Below are 27,802 nucleotides of genomic sequence, written 5' to 3' on the forward strand. Positions count from 1 at the left end.
CCAGGCATTTAAGTGTTCACTGGCCTGTTGCCAGCCTTTGCTGTGATGTTGTTTTGGGGGTCAGGCTCTTCTCCATAGAACCTTAACCTGGAGCCAAAACAGCCGTGTCCTGTGCAGTTGGGGTCAGAAGCCAAGTTTTGCATCCTGGAAACTACTGAAGTTGATTCTAATTGCAGGGCACGTTCTGTCAAACACAGGGCTGTGCGCAGAGCTAAGTGGCTCAGAGCTGATTTCCATCTGTCCTGCTTGGAACACGGGCAAAGCGAACACTCATTTTCTCTGTAGAATAGTTTTGCACGTGCGTTTAATATACAGAAGTTCCAGTGAAATTGCAAGTCAATCTGATATTGCTGTTGCCCCCACTAAATCAGCTCAGGCCTGTGTATACTGAAGAGCAACTTGCAGCAGCACAGCTGTAAGTCTGTCCTCGATGTTCCACCTTCAGCCTAGACCAGAGCAAGGTCAATTGTTTTTTTTCTAACCAGCAGTTTGATACTGGTCTCCCAGTCACAAACCAGCCTAACCTGAGTGATGGGGCTTTCCCAGTTTACTCCAAAGGAAAGGAAGATTAAAATTATTTTGCTTACATGCAGCATGTTTGGGTTTTCTGTCTGTAATATTTTTATTTTTTTTTTCCTAGAGGAAGGAGCGGTTCTTGCCCAACTTCTCTGTTTCAGCTTCTCGTTTTAGAGATTCATGTCTCAAGATTGTGCAGAAGCTGCAGTTGAAGTTGGCCTCGCTCACTCTGTAGTGGAGTGGCACTGTGCCTTGGGCTCTTTCAGGCTCTCTGGGCTTCCTGAAGGGAGGAAAAGAATTAATGATACTCTTGTGAGTGTCTGGGAGGCAAGCAGGTGTAACTCTCAAACTCTTACACTGGCGATCCGCTTTCTCCTCAAATCCCACCCTGGTGATTCATTTGTTCTCTGAAGATGGACACTCAGGCTCCCACACAGGGCATCAAGTATTACACAGTTCCAGCTGTGCAAATTTATTTACGCAAACCACAAATGACTTGTATCTTCTCAAGAAACCGCTCGTCCAATTAAAGGACTGTTGAGGCATGCCTGTGGTTATTAACGATCATCTTTTACAGATAAAAGATGGAATGTTAGCCCCTGTCTTCAGGTCAGGTTCTTTATCCCCAAACTGTTTTACCTGCTGAATCAGTATATCTTTACCACCAAAAGCCTGAATAAAGTTGAATTAAATCATTGAAGAGTTTACTTTTTATCTGGAAGAAGATTGTGTCTCTGCACGTAGCAAAATGGTTCTTAGGTGGCTGAGAGCCAGTTTCCTTCCAGTTGTGTTACCTGCAGCTCTATGCAACCATAATGCCACTATAATTTTGGTGGTAAAGCTCTATGTGACCACTCTTCTAAGTGAAAAAGCCCAGCTATTGAACAGTATCCATGCAGGAAGGGATAAAGTAGTGATCTGTACAGAAAGAGCCTATGTGGGTGGGTTGACTGGCCGCATCCCTCATGAGAACAGAGGTTTGTGTGCCTGGCTATTTGTTCCGGTGCCGGGAAGCAGAGGCTCTTTGCTCTGTCTGGTAGGTTGGTTACCACGATTGCATAACTCAACAGTGAATTACCAGTAAAATTCCATTATCTGGAAGATTGCTTCACAGCCTCTTTTGAATGTCCTGTTTATAGGTTCTAAATTATTTAAATGAAATATTAAAATTTTAAAGTAACTTCATTCATGCTTGAAAGCACTGGGCGCTGAAGCTGAGATTCCGTGGCTCTGTAGCCCTCACGTTTACACTCCCATCCAGAGGAAGCTTGCTTCAGACTTTCCTGTTCCCCAGCAGCTCCTTGCTCCTGCTTTTTGCCTTTTCTACCCCATACCTTGCTTTTGGTTTTGGTCAGTCTTAAGCAAATATGTTATGCTTTTTTTTTTTTGGTATAACTCAGATTTGTCAAGAATGCTTTATGAATATATATTATAACATATTTCCTTGAATAAGCTTAGAGTTTTACTTATCCATAGTTGTATATGCTATCTAAATGGAGCATCCTTTCAATAAGCTGCTTGGGAAATCCTTTTGATTTCTGCTTTGTATGCTGATTGAAAAATGAACACTTCCTTGGTTCACCTGTACTTCATAGAGAATGTAAACTAAAACTCTGGAATGTATGTAAACTTTTGAAATTATTACAAGGAAAAGGGATTTTTTTTCTGAAATGGTTCCTCTCATCATGAGATTGGGTTTGATGTCTTCTGTAACTTTTCATAGCAGTAGAAGGTAATTAGTTCGAAAGCTGTTAATGAAAGTCATACTAATATGAATAATCTTATCTAGTCAATGCAGGAATTTCTTTGAAACATTCTCTGCAACAGCTCCCTAAAGGTGGACTTGTTGCAAGCAGTGGACTGTGATTGACAGCATCAAAAATGCATGTGGTTTGGGGTAATGCTTTGTGTAGCAAAGATATTTTGATTTCAGTAGGACTCTTGATGCTATCCCTGCGTGGTGGCCTCAAAGGAAAGAAGTTTAAGCACAAGCGAGACAAACCTGTTTTGAAGATGGGTGCTGAAGGTTTGGAATGTGGTGCGGATGCTGGCATGATGAGATTGCTTAGAGATCTGTCTGGTGTCAGTGGCTGCTGGTACAGATGACCTGGACGATGCAGTGACCAGCGTGCTTGCTAAGTATTCGAGTGGCACTACAGCGTGTTTGTGAGTGCGTTACACCTCAGAGGAGCTCAGTTTCCAAGAACTAGCCCGCAGGGTAGTTATTAGGGCTGTTAAAATGCCAAGCTATGCGTTAGGTCTATATTTGGAATGTACTTAAAGCCAACAGTGATCAACACTGTAACCATGGAAATGCTGTCTGAAGTGAAGAGATGAGCACAGATATGCCAGTGTTTGTGTGTGAGTGCTGTTGCAGTCACTGGAAGATGCTTTGTAGCAGTGTTAGCACATGATAAGTCCCGTTGTCAGAAACCCGGGGTGGTGTCTGATGTGCTGTACTGATGTCCATGTGCTAACTGCAAGCTATGGAGCACAGAGTTTCATTTATAATGCCATTTCAGCAGTGTTTCGTGATTTTTTGGTTGGCGGCGCATATGGACTATTGTTATGCCTGAAATTTAACATGAAGAACTTTTTACACTGCAGAAGACTTAAAAGAGATTAAATAAGAGTGAAGCAGCCTGGACTGTGTCTACAGAGCTGTGTGGAGACAGGTGCTGATGCTTGCTGTTACGCCGAGCAGAGCTTTGTTCCTTGTCTAAAGCCACGGGGTCTCTGCTCTGAAAGCTTGTTGCTTCCCCTGGGCACATCCTGTCCGTGTTTTGGGTGACGGGGTAGGTGCTGTTTGCAGTGATGGGGATCCTGGAGCAAACACAAAATTGTCTCTACGTTTTTATGGTCTTGGCTAGAGTAACTTTCTTTGAGCCAAAGCACAAGAACAGCTTCTGTGCTGTTTCCTGACTCTGTAGAGATTTTTAATTTATTGAAACAAAGTTCTTTGTACAACATGACGAAGTAGCAAATGAGTTGGAGTTTAGTCTGTATGTGGGGTTATTTTGTAACGGTTGTGGGCCATGTCCTCACTTTTGGATGCTTTCCGTTTCAGGAATTTGCAGAATAGATGTGAAGGTCAGAAGCTTTCTCACTGTTTCTGGGGTTTGAGCAGCAAATTGCTGTGCTGGTTTTGTACGCAGCAAGCCTGGTAACTGATGTGGTAGAACCAAATAGGTGTTGTTTATTCTGTGGTGACATCCACAAGATTACTTTAACAGATTTTCATTAGCTCTATTCATATCGTCTAGGAGTAGGCTATATTTGAAATGTGCAAGAAATATAACTGGATTCTTACTTGGCTTTAAAGTACTATGGGCTTCTAATACAGCTACATGTAAAAATGGACAGAACGGTCCTGCTTTCCTTCTTCATACAAAGTATTGAATTCTAAGGCTTTATATAGTTAGGCTAAGGGGTAAATTTAAATGTACTGGAATAAATCCCTTCTCATCCTCTCTTCTTCTTTCGGTGTAGATGTTTCCAAGGTGTGAGTGGGTTATTCACAGCAGTGAAGGATCTGAAATCCTTTTTGATGAAACCTGGTTAAATCAAGAGCACCCCATTAAACAAGTATGAGCATCAAAAGACGACAAGGAGGAGTAGGGGTTATGCTCTTCTGCACACCTAACAGACTCTTCTTCCATGCAGAGAACTCTTGAGTGACAGAGGAGCTGGCAGTGGCAAGAATATAACGGCTTTGGTGAATTCCAGAGAAAGAAATGTTTTCTTGTCCACTTCTGCTTATAGTTGGTTTCATTTCCCTCAGCTCCTGGTTTCCTGGATCATTTCTCAGGAATTTCATTTCCATTCCACAAATGGAGAGGCGAGCTGAGAAAGCTCAGTTTACAAGCTCGACTGGCCTCAAATGCTTTTCTAGAGACGAGGATGCTGTAAACAGCAAATCACCTTAGCACTTTGTACTCGGGCAAGATCAAGTGAAGCCCTGGTGATGTTAGTGACATGGTTTCTGTAGTGATCTGCAGTGTTTGTAGGGTCATACAGGCTGCTCAGAGCATCAGCTCTGTAACATATGTGGGTGTCCAATGCACAGGGAATACTTTGAGACCTGGTCAGGGTCATGACTGATTCGGTGTGTCAGTCTCTCTTGAATTAGTTGGGCCCTTGATCATCTGAATATAAGAGACGTAGACCCGGGCTATAAATCTGAGCAGTGTCATAAATACAGCATTATAAAAATCTGAATATCATGCTGCAGTAAGTTCTTGAACCAATAACAATTTTTCTTCCCAGATACTCTACCTGAAAGATCTGTTCATTGGAGAGTATCTGATATCATTTTTTAAGCTTGCTTCTCTCACTGTTTGAGAAATTAATTAGCCTTCAATTAGAATTCATTAAGAGAATCTGTTCAGAGTAGATTCTTGTTAGTACTTGTCTCATAATTTGTATAATGATGTCTATTTGTGTGGCCTATATTTAAAAAAAAAATATTAAAAACTAAAAAGCCATTTTAGTTTGAGGATTTGATGCATAATTATATAAAACATTAACAGCCCCCTCTATTAAAATTTTAGATGAATTTTGTTTTGAAACTTTGGAGTGTATTTCTGGCAACTAGAAGCAGTTGGGCTGTTTTGGGAATGCTTTGCTGTGGTGGACTGTATGTGAAGAGTGCAGGCACTGCTTGTTCCCAGTGCTGTAAACTCACACTCTAAATGCACTAATGATCATTTAATCAGAAACTCCTGGGTCAGCAGCACTTTGTACACTTGTGTAGTAAACAAGAACTTTTAGCCTCTAAAAAGAAGCAGAATGTTTGTCTTATTGATATTGACTTGTCCTATTGGTTTTTCTGTGCAACTTATAGAAGAGTTATTTTATCTTGGATATACTTAATAGTCATCATTAATACTCAAGAGGCCAAATTGCATCTTGTAGCAGGGAATGGAGGGTGAGGAGAGTACATCCTGTACCTGAGTTACTTGTGCAACAACAGGGTGAAGTGTTTTTGGACTGGAATGGAGGGATGGTAGAAGAGGGACGAGGTAAAATAAGACCAGGATGCAGTTTCCAGTGTAGTAAAGTGTGATGGGGATAAAGGAGAGTTGTGTGGTTTGTTGCCTGTAGTTTAGGGCAAGGAGCTACTCACATTTGAGGCGATTGTCATCTTAAGAGGTTCTCTGGCATACATCCCCTCGCAGAGGCAGCCGTCCCCTCAGAGCCATCTGCACGGCTGGCAGGTGAATGTTCTGCCAGTTCTTCTCTGCTATTCGCACCCTCCTCAAGTACAGCTCCATCTGTAAAGGCTGGATTTTCCTCCCTTCAGTGGAATCCTGCTCTTCATAGAGTGGAAAAGTTTTTCCTGTTCCAAAATTAATGTATTAAAATGAAAGTATATTTAAATGTGGGGCCCTGGGATTTGGTTTCTTTTTTTAACAAAACAGGATGGAAGGCAGAGCCTTCCTTTAATGGACGCTCGCTGCTGCCTTAGTTTGTCTTGATTCTTAGTCTTTGAAGTAGCTCTTGTTCAGGTGAGAGGTTTATAATTTTTAATTCAGACAAAGGGCTTCCACACAAGGTTTTTCCTGCTGTACTTTGTCGTTGCTTAAATCCAGTTCAGTGGTAAGTTGTTATGCAAACATTGTGTTTGTTGATCTGACTGTGATAGCCAGCAGGTTAACTGTTGGTGCATCTTGCTGGAAAAAGTTGGGAGGGGTTTATTGTGTTCTAGTTGAAATCTGATTTTTTTTTAAAAACTCCTTTAGTATGAATTGCAATGGAAGGCTTACACTCTCATTTTTTCCCTTTTAAAACAAAGTCATAGTGTTCTCTGCTCTGTTAAGAAAAGTGGTGTGGAGGGTTCGTTGCATTTAATACCCACTTTTACTGGTTGTGCAGTGGATAATCATCCCAGTACTTTAAAAATCTAACTGGTCATAGATTGATGGCATAGACTAGGCCAAGATTTACAAACAAGTGAAAAATAAGGTTGGTTAAACTACCTCATTTTTGTCAAGGACTAGAAATGTGTATATGGATTTTTTGTGTGTTTCAGATGATATCCAGCCGTTCATTCATAGGCTCAAACCTGTGGGTTTCAGGCTGGATGTGTTGCCTGTCCTCCCTAAGCTTCATTTGTAGTCTGGTGTAACTAAAAGCCTTCTTGGTCTTTTCCTCAGAGAGCCAGCAAGTACTGAGTCACTGCCAAGCCGCCTTTGTTTCCCAGCAATAAGAAAATAACTTCTGTCTTTGTAAATGAGAACATTTAACGAAGTGAAAACACAGTGGAGAAAAAACCACTTAAGCCTGCTTTGAACAAGGGCTGCAGTGGAGAGCCGTGCTGATGGGGGAAGTTAATTGCAAAAACCCAAAGTTTGACTGTCTGTGCTGCTGGCATGGTGGCAGGGCTTTGGCTTGTAGCAGTGAGGGAATCCTTCTGAAGGACTCTTTGTCCTTCCAGAACTGCCTTCAACAGAAATGTTCCTTTCCAAAGAGCTGACTACCTGTATATTAAAGTTGTGTTTTCTTTCCCAAGCTGGATTCTAGTTCACCATCCCCCTTCATGGTGCCTGGGGATGCTATCTTACTGAAAACACTATTTCTAGAGCTTTTTAAGTTATATCCGCTCTAACCATCTGCTTTCTTCCACGCACACACCCCCGAGCTGATTACTAACATCTATGAGATACACTGGCGCTGAGATACGTACTTCTTTGTAGAAGTATAATGATTTTTATACATGTGTGTGCATTATAAAGAGAATGGTAAAGAGCTATGAGCAGCAATTTATGGGAGATGATAGAAGCTATTTGCTGATATGTGAGAGTTAATCAAGAATTGTTTCTTTTCAAGTGCAGCTGCCAAGATTTTGAAGCCTCTTGGTTGGCCACCCATGAGTTGATGTTTTTCCTATTGATCTGCAGTGCCGTGAGGCGGGGGAGGAAGGGGATAGAGATATCTGCAGGAATGATCACACTGTCAGGCCAAGGCAGCATCCTGCTGGAGTGACCCTGCTTGTTTCTGGTGTGTTTATGAATAATTCAGAAATTCCACGTCCTGGCAGTGGACAGGACAGCCTGGTGAATGTTGGTGTGCTCTTGCATAATAGTACCCAAACATGGTCAGGCATTGCAGGCAGAAATTAAAGTTTGTACACGGCACACACAAAATGCAACGGACTAGATTGCATTGCCAGGATGAATCTCTTGAGGTGCTCTTGAAGAATGTTGTGCTACTCTAGCAATTTTGAACAGAAAACATTTAAAAAATAAAATAATTTCACTGCTTGCTTCATGCAATTAAGCTGTTGAAGAAGCATTCAGTACGCTTCATTTTCTGAATGGTGACCAAAATTCCTACTTATTTCACCAGGTGAGAAGTTCTCTTTGGAGGATTCAGCTGTTATCAAACTAACAGCTCAGTGTAAGGTTGCTTGAAAGTTCTGTCAGATATTTTTTCTTCTTTTAAGTATATAAGTTAGTTTTGAGTCATCTAATGGAAATACTGAACAATCCCCATCCTTTAGGGCGGGAGGCTGGGAATATATTCATCTGGCCAGAGAAGTTGAGTAACTTATTTGCGTTAATGACCCATTTTGCCCGCTGAGGACTGAGCACATGCCTATTATAAAGGCATTTTATTATCCCTGGGCATGGTTTGAGAAGCAAAAAGCCAGAACGGAACCTTTAGTCCTCCTGAAAATTTGGTTGGGGTCACACCTAAATGCTGCTCTAAAGGTGGTATTTTGAAAGGATCCCATTACTGCTGCTATTAGAATCCCAAAGTTTAAGGGCAGCAGCAGCAAGTATAATTCCCTTGGGTATGACATGTGACTGCAAGGGGATTAAAATAGTCTCACTTTTGAATTGCTTTCATGTCTTTAAACACAGCTAAAATATGAGCAAAGATAAAAGTAAAATAAATCCTGTTATTTTGACTCTACTCTGAACAGGAGTTGCTAAGGGAAGCAGTTGGAAAAACTGCTTTAATACAGTGCTATTTTGGTGGAAATTATGCTTGTCACTGTTCTTACTGCATTAATGCACTGTTCTTAACGTGCATTAAGGAAGTTAAGGGTTTATGTAATGAGCCCGTTAAATATGAAGTTCAAGCTGCCTCACCATACTGTGTTTTTCTTGATGCACAATGCCAACTTCTAATGTATGGGAGTGCAGAAACGTTCCAGAGGCTGGTGGGGAATTGTACAAGTACATTGTTAGGGAACAACAGCATTGCAGGCTCAGAATGATGTTTTTGAAAGGTCCGTGCATAGGCGTCTCTCTTAGCCAAAGAGACGTTGTGACTTTTCACGTCAAGTCCAGCACCAGTTGGAGAGGTTTTGAGGATGAGCACACCTGTGCTTTTTGCTTACATCACCTGTCAGAATCTCCACACACCATATTTTTTTAAATGACTGAAGAAAATGGTAAAATTAAGTCACATCTATGCAACATCCTTCTTAGCTGGGTTTAGTCCTACAGCAGCAGCAGCGTTCATGCGTTGAGTCCATCGGGATTACGCAGCTGCTTTGCTTTTGAGAAACTAATTGTCTTTTGTGATTGTATCTACATAGTACAGCTGAAATAGTGAGAGAAAGGTGTGTAGTATCTAATGATCTGATTTGTAAAGAGAGACCTGTGATACAGGAAAAGTGTGACATCTTTTGATAGACTCTCCTTTATCAGACTGCTAAAGGAACGTTGGATAATGCAGTCCAGGTATTTTCTATGTGCAAAAAAAAATCTCGAGACAAAATTTCTGGTTGAGAACACCTCAATAACACAGAAAAATCCATTCACTTCTATTGATAGAAAAGAAACAGCAGCATTTGAGCTTTCTTTAATCTTCTTATGCTCTTTTAATAGCTCCAGTCTTGGCGATGCGTGTGCTGCTTTGACTCATATGTTTTATTGTGTCATACCACAGATTACAGGTTTTGTCCTGTGCTGTGTTGGTCTGTGGTGAAGCACAATCTTTCGGTGTCCCAAAGCCTTTTGCAGCTTTTTTCTGCCCACTCTGCAGCGTGAAAGAACTGCTGGCCACATGTGGCAGAGACCTGTGCTTAAAACAGGTTGAATATTTTGATGTGGCTACGGTTTACTATAATGGCTTTTTCTTCAGACGAGGTTGTGCTGAGAAATGATGCGTTACAAGAACATATTGACAATGGTACATAAAGAAATAAAACCAGCCTAATTTAAGAGCCCAGTAAAACTGACTGAGAACAGTTTTCAGTACTCTCTGTGCGTGTTCTTTATGCAGAAAGAATCCTGTGTCGCTGTTAATCTCTTTGAAACCTTCAAGTACTTTGTTGCTGTAAGTGTTGAGCTTGCCAACTTTTGGCAGATAATTATTTTGTTCTCTTCCAAACTGAACACATTCAATTCCATCTTCCCACTCAGAACAACAAATTCTTCTCAGGCATTTTTTTTTTTTTTTGCTAACAGTTCAATGAACACTTATGAGCAGGTAATGTTGTAATTTGCAAGTGTTCACAGGACAAATGGGGAAGCATCTTGAGGACTGAGATGAGAAATGCATCAATATGTGCAATGAAGGAGACTTGCAAAGGCTTGGCATAGAGAAGAATGCTTAGATGGGGAAAATTCATTGTGATCCAAAAGAAAAAATACTTTGGAAATAGTAAGAAAAATGTTGGATATCTACATCCCCTTCTAGCCTGTCTATAAAATAATTGTTGTAACATAAGGTCCTCAAAATAAAGTAAAATCACAGAATCGCACAGAATGTTAGGGATTGGAAGGGACCTTGAAAGATCATCCAGTCCAATTTCCCCAAAATGAAAATATTAAATGAAGCAATCTGAAAACCAGAAATACTTTTAAATTCTGCTTCTTCTGCAAATCTTTTCTTTTTCTATTTATTTAACTACAGTCAATATAGTTAAAATAGAGATTAATTTAGAAAGAATGGTGAGACTTATTCAGTGAGAGGGCTGAGACTGTAAAATGTAAAGCCTTCTGTCCAGAACAAGAGCCCCAGAAATGAAATAAACTTCCTATACCACATGAATAGGACCCATTCTCCCTTTCTCTTGGAGCTGTGAAAGGTTTTTCCCCACTGCTCGCTGTTGTGTTTCGACACTGATGCTCTGTCACTTCTATTGTGCACACATCTCTGAACCCAGAAATTATTTCTCTTCTTAATTTAAACAAAACCATCTGTGCACAGAGGGAAAGTTTGGAAAAAGGAACATGTGAACTAACTCACTGGTGGTACTTGTGGTACGTTACAGAGGAGCTCAATGAACTCAGGACACTCATGCTGCAAAAATAGTTTAAAAATATGCACAAGGGGGAAAAAAGCTGACACAGTTTCAGTGCATGGTACTAAATAACTAAATAGTAAGTGTCACTATAGTAACACTGCATTCAAACTATGTTTGAACACTGGTAACAAATGAAGTACTTTTATTCTTACAAAGAGAGAATTAAGAGATGTTTTCTCTTCCAGTGCCACCATCATGTGCTTTCTGCAGCTGCTGCTTATTCTCCTCCACACCCTCTCCCAGCACAGAGCTGTCTTCAGAGCAGTTAAAATTATTTTGAAAGGTCAGAGTGGATATTGTAGCTCATTTAAAGGGTTGTTTTGTGTTCTGCTCTCAGATTTACTTTATTTATGTTACTGAAGTTTTCTTCTGCATTGGGACACCTTGCAAATCCTGCCTTTTCACCAAAGCCAACTAGGTTTTGATAATAGCAAAAATGAAAGAATTCAGAATTTGGAAAGATGGCTATTGCTTTACTGCCACTGCATGAGGAAAAAAAGCCAAAGAGAAGTGGAGGGACACTAGTGACTATGAAAGAAAAGGAAAAAAAAAAACCCCAAAACAATCACCAGTTATGTTGTATTCTCCAGCCACAGTAGTTCTAAAACTAAAATTCAACAAGTTTACTAATAGGGCTAACTCAAATTTTCCTCTTCCCTGTTTTACTGATCCCAGATTCTTAACTATCCTTTCTGAGTGTGTCTGGTTGAATACCATCTGCCTGTGTGTCAAGTATTTAAGAGGTGAATTTATTTTCCTGACTATGTTCTTTAACCAAAATCAAAGCTATTGCTAGCTCTGCACTCTTGCAAAAATTTAGATTTTCAGAAGTATGAAATGACCTCATTGTATTGGAAAGACTTAGTGTGTGTTGTTGGACAAAATTGTAAGCTGATAAACTGCAGTGAAATCATTATGAATACTCTGTGCGTAGGGAGCTTGAGAGCTCTATTAGCTTAAGAAACCGGCTTTGAAATATTTTTATTAGACCTTTGGGAGCTGTATGGAAAACCCTCTAGGCAGCCTGGTGAAACACAGATAATTAGCATGTGGGTTTTTTTAATCCAACACATAATTTTTTTGTCTTGGGGTATTTTAGAACTAGAGGGTCTTGTTTTCCTGTTATTGCTGACAAGAGGGTTGTCACTGTACATAACGAACAATTTCCTTTTTGGAGGGAGGGGAGAAATGGGGTATTTTGTGTGTTGCTTTAAAAATAGTTTTACCTGGAAAGGGTTATGTTAGGAATGTATTAATAAATAGATTGTTTGGAATGCACTGTGACTTTTTTTCAGCTGTAATGTGGGCTACAGAAACGCTCAGTCCCTCCTGCATCAGGTTTGAAGGGCTCCAAATGCTGGTGATGTCAACGAAGGAGCCCTACACACGCCCTTGGGAATTAATCCTGATGATAGTTTTTCTTCTCTTTCCATCTTTATAGGCATATGAAAGAAGGTTTCCTACATGTCCTCTGATCCCCATGTTTGTAGCCAGTGACATTATCAACGAATACAAGAGTGATGATGAAGCTATCCATGTGATAGAACGGCGCTGTAAGCTGGATATAGACGCACCACGGTTATTGAAGAAGGTGATTAGGTTTGAAGTGCCTGTTTGATGCTTCTGGATTTCCTTTCACGTGAATATTGTAAGTTAATGGAATCTATATCATCTTCCTCAGATTTCAGGAGTGGATTATGTCTACTTTGTCCAGAAGAATTCTTTGAACAGACGAGAAAGGACTTTGCATATAGAAGCCTTCAATGAAACCTTCTCTAACAGAGTCATTATTAATGAACACTGCTGTTACACAGTGAGTAACGGGCTCTTGGTGATGCTACAGGTGGAGGAGCTATGTCAGCATTTAGATTTTAGGTCTCATACACAGAAGTTGGATTGTTCTTGGCTTTTGCCTTGCAAGAAAAAAAGAACGAAAACACCACCATGAGTGAGAATTGTTAGTGTTAAATGTAACACACTTGCTTGAAGAACTGAAACATGCTTGACACCTTCTTGCTTTGAGCATCTTCTCAGAGAGCAGAACACAACAGTTTGCTGTGTTTGACAGCTCTGTTTAGGCAAATCTGTGGTCTGTAACAGCAGCGTGGGGCTTGGTGAGGCCGATGACACCCTGACAGAACTGTTAAAGGAACGTTCAGCGTAGCTTACTTGCCTTCTGCTCAACTCAGACAAGTGTTGGAGTCAACTATGTTTTAACCTCATTCTTTCCATTGTGTCTGTTCTTGGTCTTCAGTGCAGACAGTTTCTGATAGAAAGAAGTCTGGTGGCTTGCTTGCTGCTATGCTCTGCTCATGTTTTTTTCTGAATGGCTTAGCCAGTACTCAGACTCACACAGCACACGTGTAGCAGTAAAATTTCAAATCAATGTTAAGAGGTCAAATCAAAGCTAGCAAATGTAACTGATTTCTCTGTATTGTGGCATTCTTTTTGTGTGCAGGTGATAACATTTTCTGTTGCATACAGAACTATGGTTAAAAGGTCACTGGATGTCAAACCCACTTGACCCTATTATCTGATTATTCTTTTATTTTTTTCTGCAATTATTTCCAAGGTGCACATTTAAAAATACTTTTCCACCTACAGTTTTTTTGTGAAAGCTCTGTTTAAACAGGGGAAATGCTATGCAGAAAAATACATGTGATAAACAACTACAAAACAACACTTCTCCTCGACCTTGCTCTACTCAATCAAGAAATTAGTAAATAAATATAAAACCGGGATTTTAATTCAAGCATAAATAGTTTTTAAAAGTTTATTCTTAGTAAAGTTATTTTATAATTGAAGTTATGAAAGGACAGGAAGATTGTTAAATGTTATTATGATTTGTACTTATTGAAGCTATTCTTGTGCCCCAAATTCCCTAATGCAGAAGAAGTAAATGAAGGGAAATGTTTGTTTGTTTTCTCTAGTTGTCTGGTGATAAAGTGTTGATACTGTGCACAGTCAATTTTAGCATGTTTTGAGGGGGAGGGGAACCTTAAGGACTTGCATGCTCAGAAATCCAGCCTTCTGGATATTTGTATAACTACAAATTCGGAACCCAGCCTGGAAATTCCTTAGACAAGTTTTTTTTAGCTGAAGAGAGTTTAGAAAGCAGCTTTCCTTCTGAGTAGTAACATCTCTGTTTCAGGATCATCTCTTTGCAAACTAAGATATAAGAAGAAGGTTGGGAGTGCTCTAAGAGCAGTGTTGAGCTGTCAGCCGAATGAGAAGTTTACTCTTCTTTCTGAAGCATTATCATAGGAAAACAAAGTAAAACAGTTTTCAATCTACAAAATACTGAAGTACTTGTTAGGTCGGTGAGGGAACAGTCTGTTTCAGTGTGTCTGTTGCAAACATGTCTAGGCTGCAGGGCTTGAAAATGCTTACGCTGTGCTTGCTGCCGTCTTGAAGCTAGCTGGCCTTGGTCTGTCAGTCCCACCTGCAGCAGCCAGAAGTTCACTGTGGAGTGTTTTACCTTTACGGACTGCAGCCCGTATCTAGAATGAGATAGTGACAGTTGTATAAATGTGCAGTCCTTTGGCTCTTGGCTGGTGCACTGGGATTTCTCTACTCTCTCCTTTTTTGTTAAGAAAAAACCCGTGCTGTGCTAGCCCTGAACCCGTAGGAAGGCTTCTCAGCTTTTTGTTCTTCAGTGTTACCTTTTCCAAACCGTGTTTTGCAAATGAAGCAAAAGATTGCAGATTCCACTTGAATGTTTTTGACTGTGTGAACCTGTAAAACAAGAAACAGTCATTTCAAATATTGTGAGGGGAAAAAAAAAAAACCTAAATGGGTAACTAATACCTTTTAATTAACAGGTTCATCCTGACAATGAAGACTGGACCTGTTTTGAACAATCAGCAAGTCTGGATATAAAATCTTTTTTTGGTTTCGAAAGCACAGTGGAAAAGATTGCCATGAAGCAGTACACCAGCAGCATCAAGAAGGTGAGTGTGCAGTCATGCAGGAGGAGCCTGGCTCTCAGTTACCAAAAGATAACATAGCTGCTGCCGAGTAACTGGCTGCTCTGCTCAAACAGCCGGGCTGTTTACTCTTCAGCCTGGGGCAGCGCGTGTGTCTAGGTCTGTATTTTCAAGTGGAATCTTTAGAGAGGTCTGACCACTTAGTGGGTTTCCAGCCCAATCCTTTCTGTGTCTAAATGGATGTTTTCAGTGGCTGAAATAAATTTTCCTTTTTGAAGGGAAAAGAAATAATAGAATACTACCTGAAGCAGCTCGAGGAAGAAGGAATAACTTTTGTTCCTCGTTGGACTCCTCCTGTTGCATGTAAATTGGAGAGCAGCACATCCCACACAAGGCAACCAATTTCACCTGCTATTAATATACCAGACTCTGCAACAAAGGAGGGCTTAAGCAGTAAGGAGATCCTCAACACCTCAGGCAGCCCCACAGAGCCCACAGCAGGAACGCCTGATGGTAGGTGGTCTGGCATGTTTTAGCAGGATTCTTTGTACTGTAGAGGCTCTCAGCACTGTGCTGCTTCTCATGGGCAGCTGAAAAATCTTCACATTGGCTCTTTGTTTGGTAATGTACAATGCTAAAGTGCAGGTTTGCAAAGCAGTAACGTGGGATAGCTTGGATAGCTGTTAGGAGCTGGTCTTTGTAGTAAGTGAAGAGCAGAGATGAGTGGAAAAAACCTTGATTTTGCTGTTCATTAGATTGCAAATGGATGGCCTACTTCTTGCTCTGAAATTCAGGGATGGGTATAACTATAGGAATAATGAGGAAGATAGGGCTGAAGCTTCCCTGGACACAGTCTCTGTTATATCTTCCTTCCCCTGTTAATAAGGGAATTTGGGAAAATTCTTGCACTGGGAGATTTAGATCAAAGCTGCTCTTAAGTATTTCAAGTAAGCAAGCTGTATGGTGCTGTGGTTTGACAAATCTGAATATACTGGCAAAATGCTTTTATAAATGCCTGGTTTTACTTCTTAGTAAGTTGCAGAATGAGAATTAATCTTCTTGGTTTAACATTAAGATGACTGTGTATGTTGCCTTACTCATCTTTTAATTGATGCAAATAAACTTTATTCAGCTCTGCCTGCACAGAACACAGAGCAGCTGCTTCCCTGCCTCAGATATCAGTATATGGGATCATTTGCTACTTTGACTAGGTCAGCTCAGGACCACTCTAACCACATGTCCATCTCCTTCTAGACAAGCTAGACGCAGACTACATCAAGCGTTATTTGGGTGACCTGACACCGATGCAGGAAAGCTGCCTCATTCGGCTGAGACAGTGGCTGCAGGAGACGCACAAAGGCAAAGTAAGTTACTCTTGGTCTCTGGTGGCTCTGTCTCAGAATGTGTGATGTGTGAGGTGGACCTGATGAAACATCATGCTACACATCCTGTGGCTAACTGCTCCTGGCAAGTGGTCCTCCATGATCAAAACAGAATACCTAAATTAAGTCTATACAGTGGCAATAGACGTTGTTTATGTGACTGTCCAGCTGACTGATCATTTAAGCCAGTGTGACTGCCTCTCAGAATGTCAATAAACCAGCACAGGGGAATAACATCAGTTTTATAAGGCTGCCTGGTTCTACAATAATCTTATTTTTACCTTTGTTTGTTTTGGCCAAACATCATATTCTCAAATCTGTGTCCCTAGGTGCAGTACTGAAAGGGAAGCAATGTGACCAGTTAAATCATCATCAGTCACACCTTCCTGATCTAGTGGAAGGTGTCCCTGCTGATGGCAGGGGGATTGGAACTGGATGATCTTTAAGGTCCCTTCCAATCCAAACCATTCTATGATTCTATGATTGAGAGCAGGGCTGGGGGTTTTCCAGTGGCTTGTGATGGGCATGTATGTCTCAGCTTCCTTTTACTTAGCCATGAAGTACAGTCTATGTCCCTGCTGATGGCAGGGGGATTGGAACTGGATGATCTTTAAGGTCCCTTCCAATCCAAACCATTCTATGATTCTATGATTGAGATTGAGGCTTGTGATGGGCATGTATGTCTCAGCTTCCTTTTACTTAGCCATGAAGTACAGTCTATGTTTCACCCCTAGGTTCATTGAAATTGGACTGACTTAGCATGGTCATACAGGTGTAAAAGATTGCATTAGAGTTCATTAAATGTGTATATCCCTCATGTGATGGTAGCTGCAGTACCTAACAGGGCTCGTGTTTTTGTTGCAAACAAAGACTTGATTTGCTTGAGTAACTTCCAGTGTTACACACCATCCTCTTGCATTGGTGCAGGGCTGCACATTTTCACCTTCTGTTGGTTTTTGTTCTGGTTTCAAACCTTGAATACAAAATCTGGTTTATTGGGTGTTTTTTAATAGATCCCAAAGGATGAGCACATTTTAAGATTCCTGCGTGCCCGGGACTTCAACATTGATAAAGCAAGAGAGATCCTTTGCCAGTCGCTGACGTGGCGTAAGCAGCACCAGGTAGACTATATTCTAGACACCTGGAACCCTCCTCAGGTACTCCAAGATTACTATGCAGGCGGCTGGCATCACCATGACAAAGGTATGTTCTATAGGGTGGATATTGAACAGCCTTTTTATGTTCTGAATTAAAGGTGATGGTTGTCCCCCTATTAGCTAGAGGTGACTGGAAAGACTGTTAGAACTTCCCAGTTGTTTTGTACTAAATGCATTTAAATTGATGTTGCCAGCTCCTTTGTTGGTGGAGGCAGACTCCTAGGTCCGAATCTTTTTGCCTAATACTGACATATTTAACTCTCTGAAGAGTTCTGCTTTGCCACTAGCTTTAAAAAGTTATTAATTGCACTTCTGTAGTGCTCTGAGATGCTTAGAAGGGTGTTATACAAATGCTGAGTATTCTCTTTCAGTGATTAAAAGATGTTTGTAAATAAGTATGTCTTTCTAATCAACTTATTTCTGATGTTGTGCAAGGCTGCTAATAGTATATGTGAATACTTATTTGGCAGTACAATTAGCTTAATGATGAGAAGTGGGATGCTGCAAAAACATCCAATAGAGCAGGTTTATTTAAGAAGGGAAGCAGCTTTGGCTGAATTCCCTGTGTTTGGCGAGCCACAGCCAGATCTTTAAAACACAGATGACTATGCCTGACATGCTTCCTTATCCCTCCACTTGCTTTAACATGCACTGATCTTGTTGCTAATACAACACAGAAATGAAATGTTCTGGAATTTTTTGCTTGAGGCAAGCTGGGCTCTTTAGATAAGGAAATGATCTCTCACTGTGAGCTATCTGAGTTCTGATTTAGTCTTTTCCTTACTAGGCTCCATTGTTTTTGCTATCTCTTCCTGTTACAAGAAGTGTATGAAGCAGGACAGGATGCTGTCGACAGTAGTGGCCAGGAGACAGAGAGGACACAGAAGTTTAATCGGTGTGAAGCTGAAGAGCTTGAATGGCTCTCCCCTGCTGCTTTGGGTTTGACAGACCTCAAACTGAGAAAGTGGAAAATGAGAATATGCGTGTAAAGATTGTAGAGAAAAAGACCTGTGAATGAGTTCTCCCTTTCTTTCAGTTCCTTGTCCTTACTTTGCAAAGACTTCTCTGTCAATAGCTCGTAACTGGGTCCTTGTCAGTGAGTAGAAAGGTACAGAATGCATCACAGGGTTGTTTCATGTTTTTCTGAGAAGTTCTTCAGTCTTGTGTTGACCTGCACACTCCCCTCCCTTCCCATCCAGTTCCTTTGATCTCTTTTGCAGCATGCCCACAAGTAAAGCATGGGTTTGTCAGAATTGCAGAATTTCAAAACTGAGCAATTCTCTGTAATTTACAGTGGTAGGTTCTTTTTTTAAACCTTCTTTTCCAGTATTGTTCCTTTCCTCCTACACGTGCTAGATGTGCCAAACTTAAGCTAGCTGGGTTCCTTACAGCTTTTATCACTAAAGCAAAGGCAGCAGTGGTTATGAGGCACATTGTCTAGAATGAGCTGTTACTGCAAAAGAATAAAAGTTATTATTTTTGCTTTCAATTAGCACAGTTTTCTGTACATCTGAGTGGCTTTTATTTTGACATGAATGCTTCAGTCAAATGTTGGCGTTTTTTTTAAATCACAAAACTCTAATAAGATATAAAATATACAGTGATAATACAGCACTGTCAGCTGAGACTTTCCCTCGTGTCATTTGGGTGGACCAGGGTTAGTAAGCTCTTAGTTTGGTTTTGGATGTGTGTGCATCTGTGAGGGAGGGAGGGAGACCTGCTATGAAGCTTAATAGCACTTTTTGTTGAGTGTTTCAAAAGCTAAACAGTACATTCCCAGAGAAGTGTGTGCTGATGTTAAAACAACATTTTCTTTTAGACCACCTGATAAAACACAAAAGACTGAACTTTCATGGAGTTCAGTGTCTTTACCAAATAAATAACTTGCCTTGACTCTGCAGTTTTGGTTGTTAGGATTTTTTAGCATATTTTTACAGTTTCTTTCCTCGTGTCTCAAAGGACTTAATGATAATGAGTCATTGACTCAATGGACTTAATGGACTCAAAGGACTTAATGATAACGAGTCAAATAAGAACTCTTTTTGCAGTTCTTGGAGGGAAGTGAAACTAAACAGACAACAGGACTTAACGGAGATTTTTATGTAGAAAGTTCGGGTTTGGTTTTTTTAATTTTTTATTTTGTGTCCTAGCATATTCACTTTTATAAGTTGGTGATTATTTAGCTTATGTACTAGAATAAGATGGAGCAAAGCTTAAAACAGATGCATCACAGCTTTAGGACAAGGATGAAAGCTGTTTCAGACACCTAGCTTCTGAAATGAACCAGAAATGCAGGCTTTCATTCTCAAATTCAGCCAATGCAGTTGTTGAGCTTAATGTTTTTGTATCCTGGGCAGTGTCAGGATGCCCCAGTGTGCAGGAAGATGACCATGAAAAGGCAAGGCTTGGAATGCTGAGGGTACATCTGAAGCTGTTCTCTGGACCTGAGTCTGTTCTCACCAGGCTTGACCTGCATAAGTACGGCTGTGTGCCAGCTCCGCATCATACGTAATGACACAGCTTCCAGCAAATACTGCAGAAAGCAAGCAAAGTGTGAACACTTTGTTTCACTAATTTCCAGAACTCAGGGTAACTACTTTTCCAGACAGATTGCTGTGAGCAATCCAGAGCATCATGTGTGATAGAAGGCTTGCAACCTTCATCCCAGCTCTTCACTTACACTGATGGACTAAAGGTTCTCCTGTATCTTAGCTGTCCTGGAAGCTAATTATAGTTCTGTGTCTTTAATTGTGTGTACCAGGATCTTGTGAGTACCAATGTACTTGTTGAAGTCCTTTGAATTTTCCTTGCTATTTCCTTGCTTTAGGGGAGCTATTTCTGCATCAAGATGTCTCCATTAAACTTTCACAGTCCATTTACAGGCAATCTTTTGGTGCAGCTGGGCAGGGTGAAGTTTTATCTTGCCATCTGCTCCAGGTTCTCCCTCTTCCAGCTCTACAACAAAGTTTGAACTTATTATGGCTTGTTTCCATTTGGATTTTTAGCATGAAACTAATTCACTCAAATTGTCAATTGCTGTAAAAATAAGGGTTATGTTGATGTATTTGTTCTTGTTATTCAGATGGCCGTCCACTGTACGTGCTGAGGTTGGGACAGATGGATACTAAAGGCTTAGTACGAGCTCTTGGGGAAGAGGCCTTGCTTCGATACGTAAGTATTTTTGGAGACAGCAAGTTGCTAACAATGTGATATTTTCATTTAGAAGTTTCCTCCTCTGCCAGAACATTCATCACTCGAGATATTTTGATGTACTCTCTGGCCGTCTGTTTTTGGTTTGAATACATCTGCAAGCTCCTGGTAGCTGATCTGCTGCATTCTTTCCAACTGCAAAGTGATGGCGGAAAGGCGTAGTTCCTGGCAGCTCCTGTAGTTATTGGGTAGCATTTTTACAGATTCTTCTGCAGTTTTTGCAGTGCTTCAAACTTAAGTCTCTGCATTTGTACAGAAGATAAAATGCCATGCTCAGATTTTGTCAAGCCTGTGCTCTAAGGATAAGAATAATTTCTTTTTAAAGAAAAAGTACTTGCATCTAATTTTGCCTTCTCTAAAGGCATCACTCAGGCTGTGTTTTTGTGGATCTGCTCAGTTTCCAAGCAGAAAGCTGGCAGAATTCCAGATCTGCAATTTTTTTTTGGACTCCTAGTATGGCAGTCCTGGCCAGAGTAACCACTAGAAGCAGGGACTGGGTTTTACTTTTTCTCTTCTAGTGGCTTTTCCAGTCGCACACTAAACTTTGTTTGCCATAGTTCTGTTTCAGGGTTGCTTTCTATGACTTAAAAAGAGGCTTTAATTTCTGAGTAAACATGAAATCAGTGCTTAAAGGGGCGGAAGTGTAGGGAGATGTCTTGTCTGTATCACTCCTGGGTCTCAGTTTTCAGGAGGATCTTGCTTATGTTTTACTGCTTTTATGGAAAGGTATGTTTATTTTTCAACAAGATCAACCTATGGGGTAAACAATGGGATTTCTAGTTCATTCTTTGGGAAAAAAAATTGATGCTGGTTTGAGCTTGTAGTTTTAATTAGTCTTTGAATATAAACATGGGGTTTTTTATCCCATCTACTGAGTTAAAGACTGTCTTCTCTAAACCACATGTTTTCTTGTACAGGTTCTTTCAATAAATGAAGAAGGACTGAGACGATGTGAGGAGAACACAAAAGTTTTTGGCAGGCCAATAAGGTAAAATACAGCCAGTGGGTCTGCAATTTGGGAATTACCTGGTTTCACAGTGTGTGTGGGGGAACATCAAACGATGTGATGCTGCTGAGCAAAGTTTATTAAAGTGGAACAAGCACAGGGTAGGCTCTGTGTCTTGCATGAAGACACAAGCACAGGTAGAGTTGAGGGAGAGCCTCCCCAGTTACCTCTGGAGTGAACCTGTGTGGTCAAGCCTGAGGGAAACTCAGCACCCGCTCCAGCAGCCTGTGCCATGCTCATAATGGCTCTACATGGGGGGTGTTCTGTTTCTAATCTCTTCTGCTGCTGGGGGTCTTGCAAAGCAATGCAGCCTACCTCCCATTCTTGGTTTGGGAGATTTTATAGACAGATGTTGGTACAGGCTGCCAAAGAAATTCAGGCCATGATAATATCATGGATAACTTTTCCTGTAGTTTCAGGTATTGTTTTCTTGTCACTTGTTCATCCACAGTCTGTACCAAGGCTCATTACACTCAGTTCTTGTTTGCATTCTCCATTTATTATATGCAGTTACTCAACTCTTGATCCAAGGTGAGGTCATGAGACTCCTGTGAACCTGGGATCTAGTTTCCCAAGTACTGGCATGACTTCATGTGAAGTTCAGTCAAAAATGGCTTTCTATCCCATCCACAAGTCATGGTAGGGGTCACTTATGAGAGTGCTAAATGCAAAATGGATTTAAGGGTGTGGAATGAATGCAGGGCTGGTGCTGACAAGAAACAGAGTTTCTTGGACTCTTTTCAATTTCTGACTCCCTCCCTTACTCTGTAAAGGTTCAGGGATGCATGGTATGTCTGCTTATCTTTTCCCTGTTAAAGAACTCGGTGGGAGGTCAAATCCAAGAGGTGGGTTTCATCTGTGTTCCTATGAAATTGTGCTGCCTAGTGGACTTAATTGGTAGTAATCCTAAGGACTAGGAAGTAATCCTAAAGGACTACATGGTAAACATTTATAGTGAAACACAGAAGTGTTTGCTGTTGCACAGAAGCCTTGTGCATCATTTCAGGTACAGCATCATGCTGGTACAGCACAGCTGTACATCTTGAATTCGTGCCCAGGACATGATCTGAACTTGGAAAGTAACTAAAGCATATGCTGAAGCTCAGTATTTAGAATTAAGAACATACATCTTTCCTATAGAAAAGAGATCTTTGTATGTACTCTGTAACTGTGCTTGGCCCACTGAAAGACATTTCTATTCTAAGGATCTTAAACTCCAGAGTCTACAGGTAGCGCAAAGCAAGGAGGTAAAATAGAAGAAACCAAAATCTGCAGCAGGGTCCACCATTTGGGTACATTGGACAGTTGCATAAGAGAGGAGAATTTTGATGCCATTGAGGTGTTTCTTTTTGTCTTTCTCAAATTCAGCTCTTGGACCTGTCTAGTAGATCTGGAAGGCTTGAACATGCGACATTTGTGGAGACCTGGTGTCAAAGCATTGCTAAGAATCATTGAGGTGGTTGAAGCTAATTACCCTGAGACTTTGGGTCGTCTTCTAATCCTCAGAGCACCTCGAGTATTCCCAGTTCTTTGGACACTGGTATGTTTGTAGTTCCAGGCATTCCTCAGCTCTCACATTTGTAGTTTGTAAAAGCGCTTTGGAAATTGGGCTTTATAAGCAGGAAATGTTACCATTTGGAAACATCTTTTATGGGATTTCTGGAATGGATTTAAAAACACTGCCTAAGAACTTGCTTACATAATTGGTTAATTTAGCTTCTTTATAACATGAACTTTGCATAACAAGGATGGAAACACTTAATGTGATCAAACTAACTCCTTCAGAATTGACTCAAGGAAAATGTGGGAGCCTAATCTATTCTGTTTCTCTTTGTTTGCAGGTTAGTCCATTCATTGATGACAACACTAGAAAGAAATTCCTTATTTATGCTGGAAATGACTACCAGGGTCCTGGGGGACTGCTCGATTACATTGATAAAGAAATTATCCCTGATTTTCTTGGTGGAGAGTGCATGGTATGACTAAAAACTAGTGCATGTAGCAACTTGTGAGGTTTTTTATTCCCCTGCTCCTCTAGAAAAAAGAAGCCTAGATGTAGTTTGGAGGTGGGAGCTATGATGTAGGATTCCAGGCTTAGTGTTTTCTCCTGGATCGACTTTAAAAAGTACAATACTTCTTTATAATGAATACCAAGTAACTTCTCAAAGTAGGCAGATATAGTTAAAAGCTGTAGTCCCTGTTACCTGTCAGGTTCAAGCAGACATGGTAGCACAGCAGTGAGCAGGAGCTGTCACCATCAGCTCATCAGAAGAGTCTGTTTCACCTAAAAGAACTAACTGGGACCACCAGGAGCCCAAGGAAATACGTGGCACATCTGCTACCAAACAGCCAGGTCTCCTAGCTCAGGATGTGCATTCACCCACAACAAACAAAAAATGGTTTTACTGCAGGATACTGTGATTTCTCAGTCCCTTGTCATGTGCCTTGGTAGCTGTTTCCTGCCTAGACCATGGGTGTTGGTTGAATCTGGCATTTTAGTATCTCAGTGATACTGTAAGGTTTGTTTTCTCTGTAATGTTTTTGACAGCACAGGCTCACTGGTGTGACTGAGGTGTAGGGGTGCAACTCAGGCATTTTCTAGACCCTCTGTCACAGGAACACTTGGATGATTTTTTTTTTCTGAACTCAGCTGTGTTAAAATAAAATTTCAGGCTTAAGTTTTAAGCCCCTGTACACTTTCTAGCTTAACTTCTGTACCATTCTTGAAAAATTCATCTAGGTCTTTTCAAACACAGTCTCAAATGGTAATGAAGTGCTGTTAGATGTGATGGAGTAGAGCATGTGTTTATCTTCAGTGGGCTGCTTTTTGCTGCAGCAGTAGCTGTTAATGGAGAGAGTTTGTGCTATCTAACTTGGAGCTTGAGAGCTTGGAGCTTGGCAAAATCCTGGCTTAAGTCAGCAAAAGTGAATGTGAGCAGAAAGCAAATTGCTACAGCGCTTCCTGCCGATAGAGTCGCTTTCTCTTTACTTCTGGATATTTGAACAAAAGTGACTCCTCAAAGATCCTTTCAATTCTGTGTTGTAGTTTGGTTATCAAACTCTTCTACTGCCCCAGACACTTCTGTAGAACCTATTCCTGATCAGATCGTTGTCTAACTTCATTACTAGAGACTTCTTTAAAAAGATGATTGCCTGGGGAAGTTGTGTAATCGGTTCCAGTACTGACCTGTCCAGGCAGTTTTCACTTCAAAACCGTTACCTTCCTGACTGCAATATCCTTTTACCTTTTGGAAACTTACTGTATCTCCCCACCATCCTTCATCCTAAAATTTAGCTACCCCAGTTCTTTCAGGTCCCTGGAGGATATGTTTTTTAGACTGAGTTGCTATTGCCACTTTCCTCCGGATTCCGAAGTGGCTCACATCTTCCTTAAGTGTAGGGCAGTATGAGTGATAACTACAGCATTTGCACCATCATTTTCTGTGCTGGTGGCTGTTGTGTGTATGCAAGATCTCTTCCTCTGGTGTCTAGTTCTGCAAACTCACCTAAACCAGTTCATTGTATAATAACTTTATGTATGTATGAGGTACAAGCTATAGAACCAGTTTCAAACTCTGTTCATGTCTCATTCTTCAGAGTACTTGCCGAATGGGAGTTTGTGTTTCTGCAGCTAGCAGACAGAGAGCAGGACAGGGTGTGGGTGTACAGAGGGGATGGGTAGTTTTTAATGGCTGTTTGTGTCTTCAGTGTGAAGTACCAGAGGGTGGGCTGGTTCCCAAGTCCCTCTACCGGACAGCAGAAGAATTGGAAAATGAAGACATAAAGCTCTGGACTGAGACAATCTACCAGTCTGCAAGTGTCTTCAAAGGAGCTCCGCATGAGGTATGGCTGCAGCCTACCCTTCCTTTCTTTCATCTCAGCCTTCTGCCCTGGACTGAAAATGGTTTAGCACTTGATTATTTTCTTGCTGTGCTTCCACCTTGTACTTCTGTAGTTCTAGTGCATAATGATGCTTTAGTAGCTGAAGTTTTTGACCATTTCTGGTATCATCTTGTTGTCATTTAGAGAGTATTACTGGTTTTTACTCTATTCAAATCAGTGTCCTTCTAAGCAAAGACAAATGATACTCTCAGAAGCTACTTGAGAGCTTCTGAAAGTCATGGGTCAAATAAGGACACTCCATCAGGAGAGAATATGTATCTACACTGCCTTTTTAAATGTCTAAATTAAACCCACCAACAGAACCTCTGGGTTTTGTCATCTTTCTCGGGTAAGAGTTTCTGTCTTTACTGAGCAAAGTGCTATTTTCTAATATGACGTTTCTGTCTCAGGTGCTCATTCAAATTGTGGATGCCTCATCTGTGATCACGTGGGATTTTGACGTGTGCAAGGGTGACATTGTTTTTAACATCTTTCATTCCAAAAGAGCTCCACAGCCTCCTAAAAAGGAATCTCTGGGCGCTCACAGTATTACATCTCCTGGTGGGAACAATGTCCAGTTGATAGACAAAGTCTGGCAGTTGGGGCGTGATTACAGCATGGTGGAGTCTCCTCTTATCTGCAAAGAAGGGGAGAGTGTGCAGGTAAGACTGCTGAATCCTCGTGTGGGAGCAGATGGAAGCTAGCTCCAAAACTAAATGTTCTCATTCACAATTGTTATTGATGCCTGAGTGGTGATTCAGCTCCGCACTGTCTGCTTGCTTTTGGCCGGCATTTCAGCGTACGTTCCGAGCTGCATGCTGCAGGGAACGGGGATGGAATTTACATGGGATCTGCTGTGAGGGGAGGTTGCATCAGCCCAATACTGACTGAGATGGATCAGCAATGAATATAGGGCAGCCACCTAGAATGTAGCACACATCCAGAAAGTAGCAAGGTGCACTTTGGGCTGTAATTTTGACTGTTACCTTCTGAGCAGACAGTTGGCGTTTGAAGAATATCATAGTGTCTTCAGTAATGAGAGAAGTGTGGAAATTAAGACTGAGCTTCTGTGTGTTTGTCCCTCTGACAGGCACCTCAAGGAGCTCCCTATGGCCAAGGATCCTGAAGTTGTTGGTTTTTTTTTATTTTTATGGCATTTGCAACCTATCCTTTAATTACCAAATTTGATATTACATGCAGCATGTTTGCAGTCACACTCTGCCACTGCTCTTCCCTTTGACTTGAAATAAGAGTTGAACAGCCTTTGAAAAAGGAGCTCCTTAAATCATCTGATGGGAAGTGTTAATCTGGAAATATAGGCAGTGACCTCTTGAACTGCACTTTCTTTCTCAGAGGCAGGAGCCTTGACTGCTCTTTTCAATCTCAAAGGACAGCTGTTAATGAAACTAAATGGAAAAAAAAATGATAGTGTTTTCAACATGAACTTTGTCCTTTCAGTGTATTTAAATACTAACCCCTTGACACTGTTAAAAAGCAGGAGGAATTGCTGGCATTCTGACATAATTTTATAAGCATGCTGTTTGGGGAGAGTTGCCTGGCACTGCCGTTATGCTGAGGAACTGAAATGTTGGCATTGGGCAAAAAAATTCTGGGCATGTAGGCAGTTTTTCTAAGATTGGAAAAAAAATTTCAAGCCTACAAATCTTTGTGTTAACAAAGTTAATGTTCAATTTTTGCTGCGGCTGCTTCCAGGGATCGCATGTGACCAGGTGGCCTGGCTTCTATATTCTCCAGTGGAAATTTCATAGCATGCCTGCCTGTGCTGCAACCAACCTGCCTCGTGTGGATGATGTCTTAGCATCTCTGCAGGTCTCCTCTCACAAATGTAAAGTGATGTACTACACAGAAGTAATAGGATCTGAAGATTTCAGGTATGTCTGGCTGAGGTTCGTGAAGGTTGGCTGATGTCAAACCTTTCTGATACTTTAGATGATCAAGCCAGCGTCAAGTTCACTTAAATTCAAGTAAATTGGGAGGACTTGTGTTTTCTTAGGCCTCAAAAAAACCCAACCCAATCAACCAACAACCAAACAAAGAAAACAAAAAATTTCAACCAGTACTGGCACCGGGGGCAACTAGTGTATAAAAGGGGTTAATTAGTTATCTCATTGTGATCATCATTGGTCACTTTGCTCTGCTGGGAAAGCGTTGTGTGAGTTGTTGGGCTTTGGCAGGTTGTCACATTAAAATGACTGCAACTCAAAGTGGCATTGAGTCAGTTCAGCTCAGTCTCCTGGGAGCTGATCTACTTGACTGAAACTATTTCTCAGTCCTTTTGAACTGCAGCTGGTTTTTGCAAGGCCTTTGGCACCCCCATTGTCATTGTGGTGAGGCAGAAAAGCTTTTGACTGTCTGCACCAAAACCGTTACTTGCGTTTGATTCAGTTTGAGAACAATTACAATATAAATTGCAAGGCGTTTGACACCGTCCCACATGA

At 41.0% G+C, this 27,802-nt stretch overlaps 1 protein-coding gene across 1 annotated transcript in view; it reads left to right on the forward strand.

Annotated features, from left to right (window-relative positions):
• Positions 1-27,235, forward strand: part of LOC104518230 (SEC14-like protein 1) — a gene marked incomplete at its 3' end in the record, with an annotated part of 38,083 nt that extends 10,848 nt beyond the window's left edge. The window contains exons 2-14 of the mRNA XM_010175610.1: positions 12,222-12,371; positions 12,462-12,593; positions 14,602-14,730; positions 14,985-15,219; positions 15,961-16,070; positions 17,102-17,291; positions 20,328-20,416; positions 21,373-21,443; positions 22,830-23,001; positions 23,303-23,437; positions 25,170-25,304; positions 25,754-26,005; positions 27,057-27,235. Coding sequence (XP_010173912.1) covers positions 12,222-12,371; positions 12,462-12,593; positions 14,602-14,730; positions 14,985-15,219; positions 15,961-16,070; positions 17,102-17,291; positions 20,328-20,416; positions 21,373-21,443; positions 22,830-23,001; positions 23,303-23,437; positions 25,170-25,304; positions 25,754-26,005; positions 27,057-27,235 — 1,979 coding nt within the window. The remainder of the gene's footprint in view (positions 1-12,221; positions 12,372-12,461; positions 12,594-14,601; positions 14,731-14,984; positions 15,220-15,960; positions 16,071-17,101; positions 17,292-20,327; positions 20,417-21,372; positions 21,444-22,829; positions 23,002-23,302; positions 23,438-25,169; positions 25,305-25,753; positions 26,006-27,056) is intronic.
• Positions 27,236-27,802: the final 567 nt, after the last annotated feature.

This window comes from Antrostomus carolinensis, unplaced genomic scaffold (genome assembly GCF_000700745.2).
Source record: "Antrostomus carolinensis isolate BGI_N321 unplaced genomic scaffold, ASM70074v2 scaffold44729, whole genome shotgun sequence".
NCBI classification, from domain to species: domain Eukaryota; kingdom Metazoa; phylum Chordata; class Aves; order Caprimulgiformes; family Caprimulgidae; genus Antrostomus; species Antrostomus carolinensis.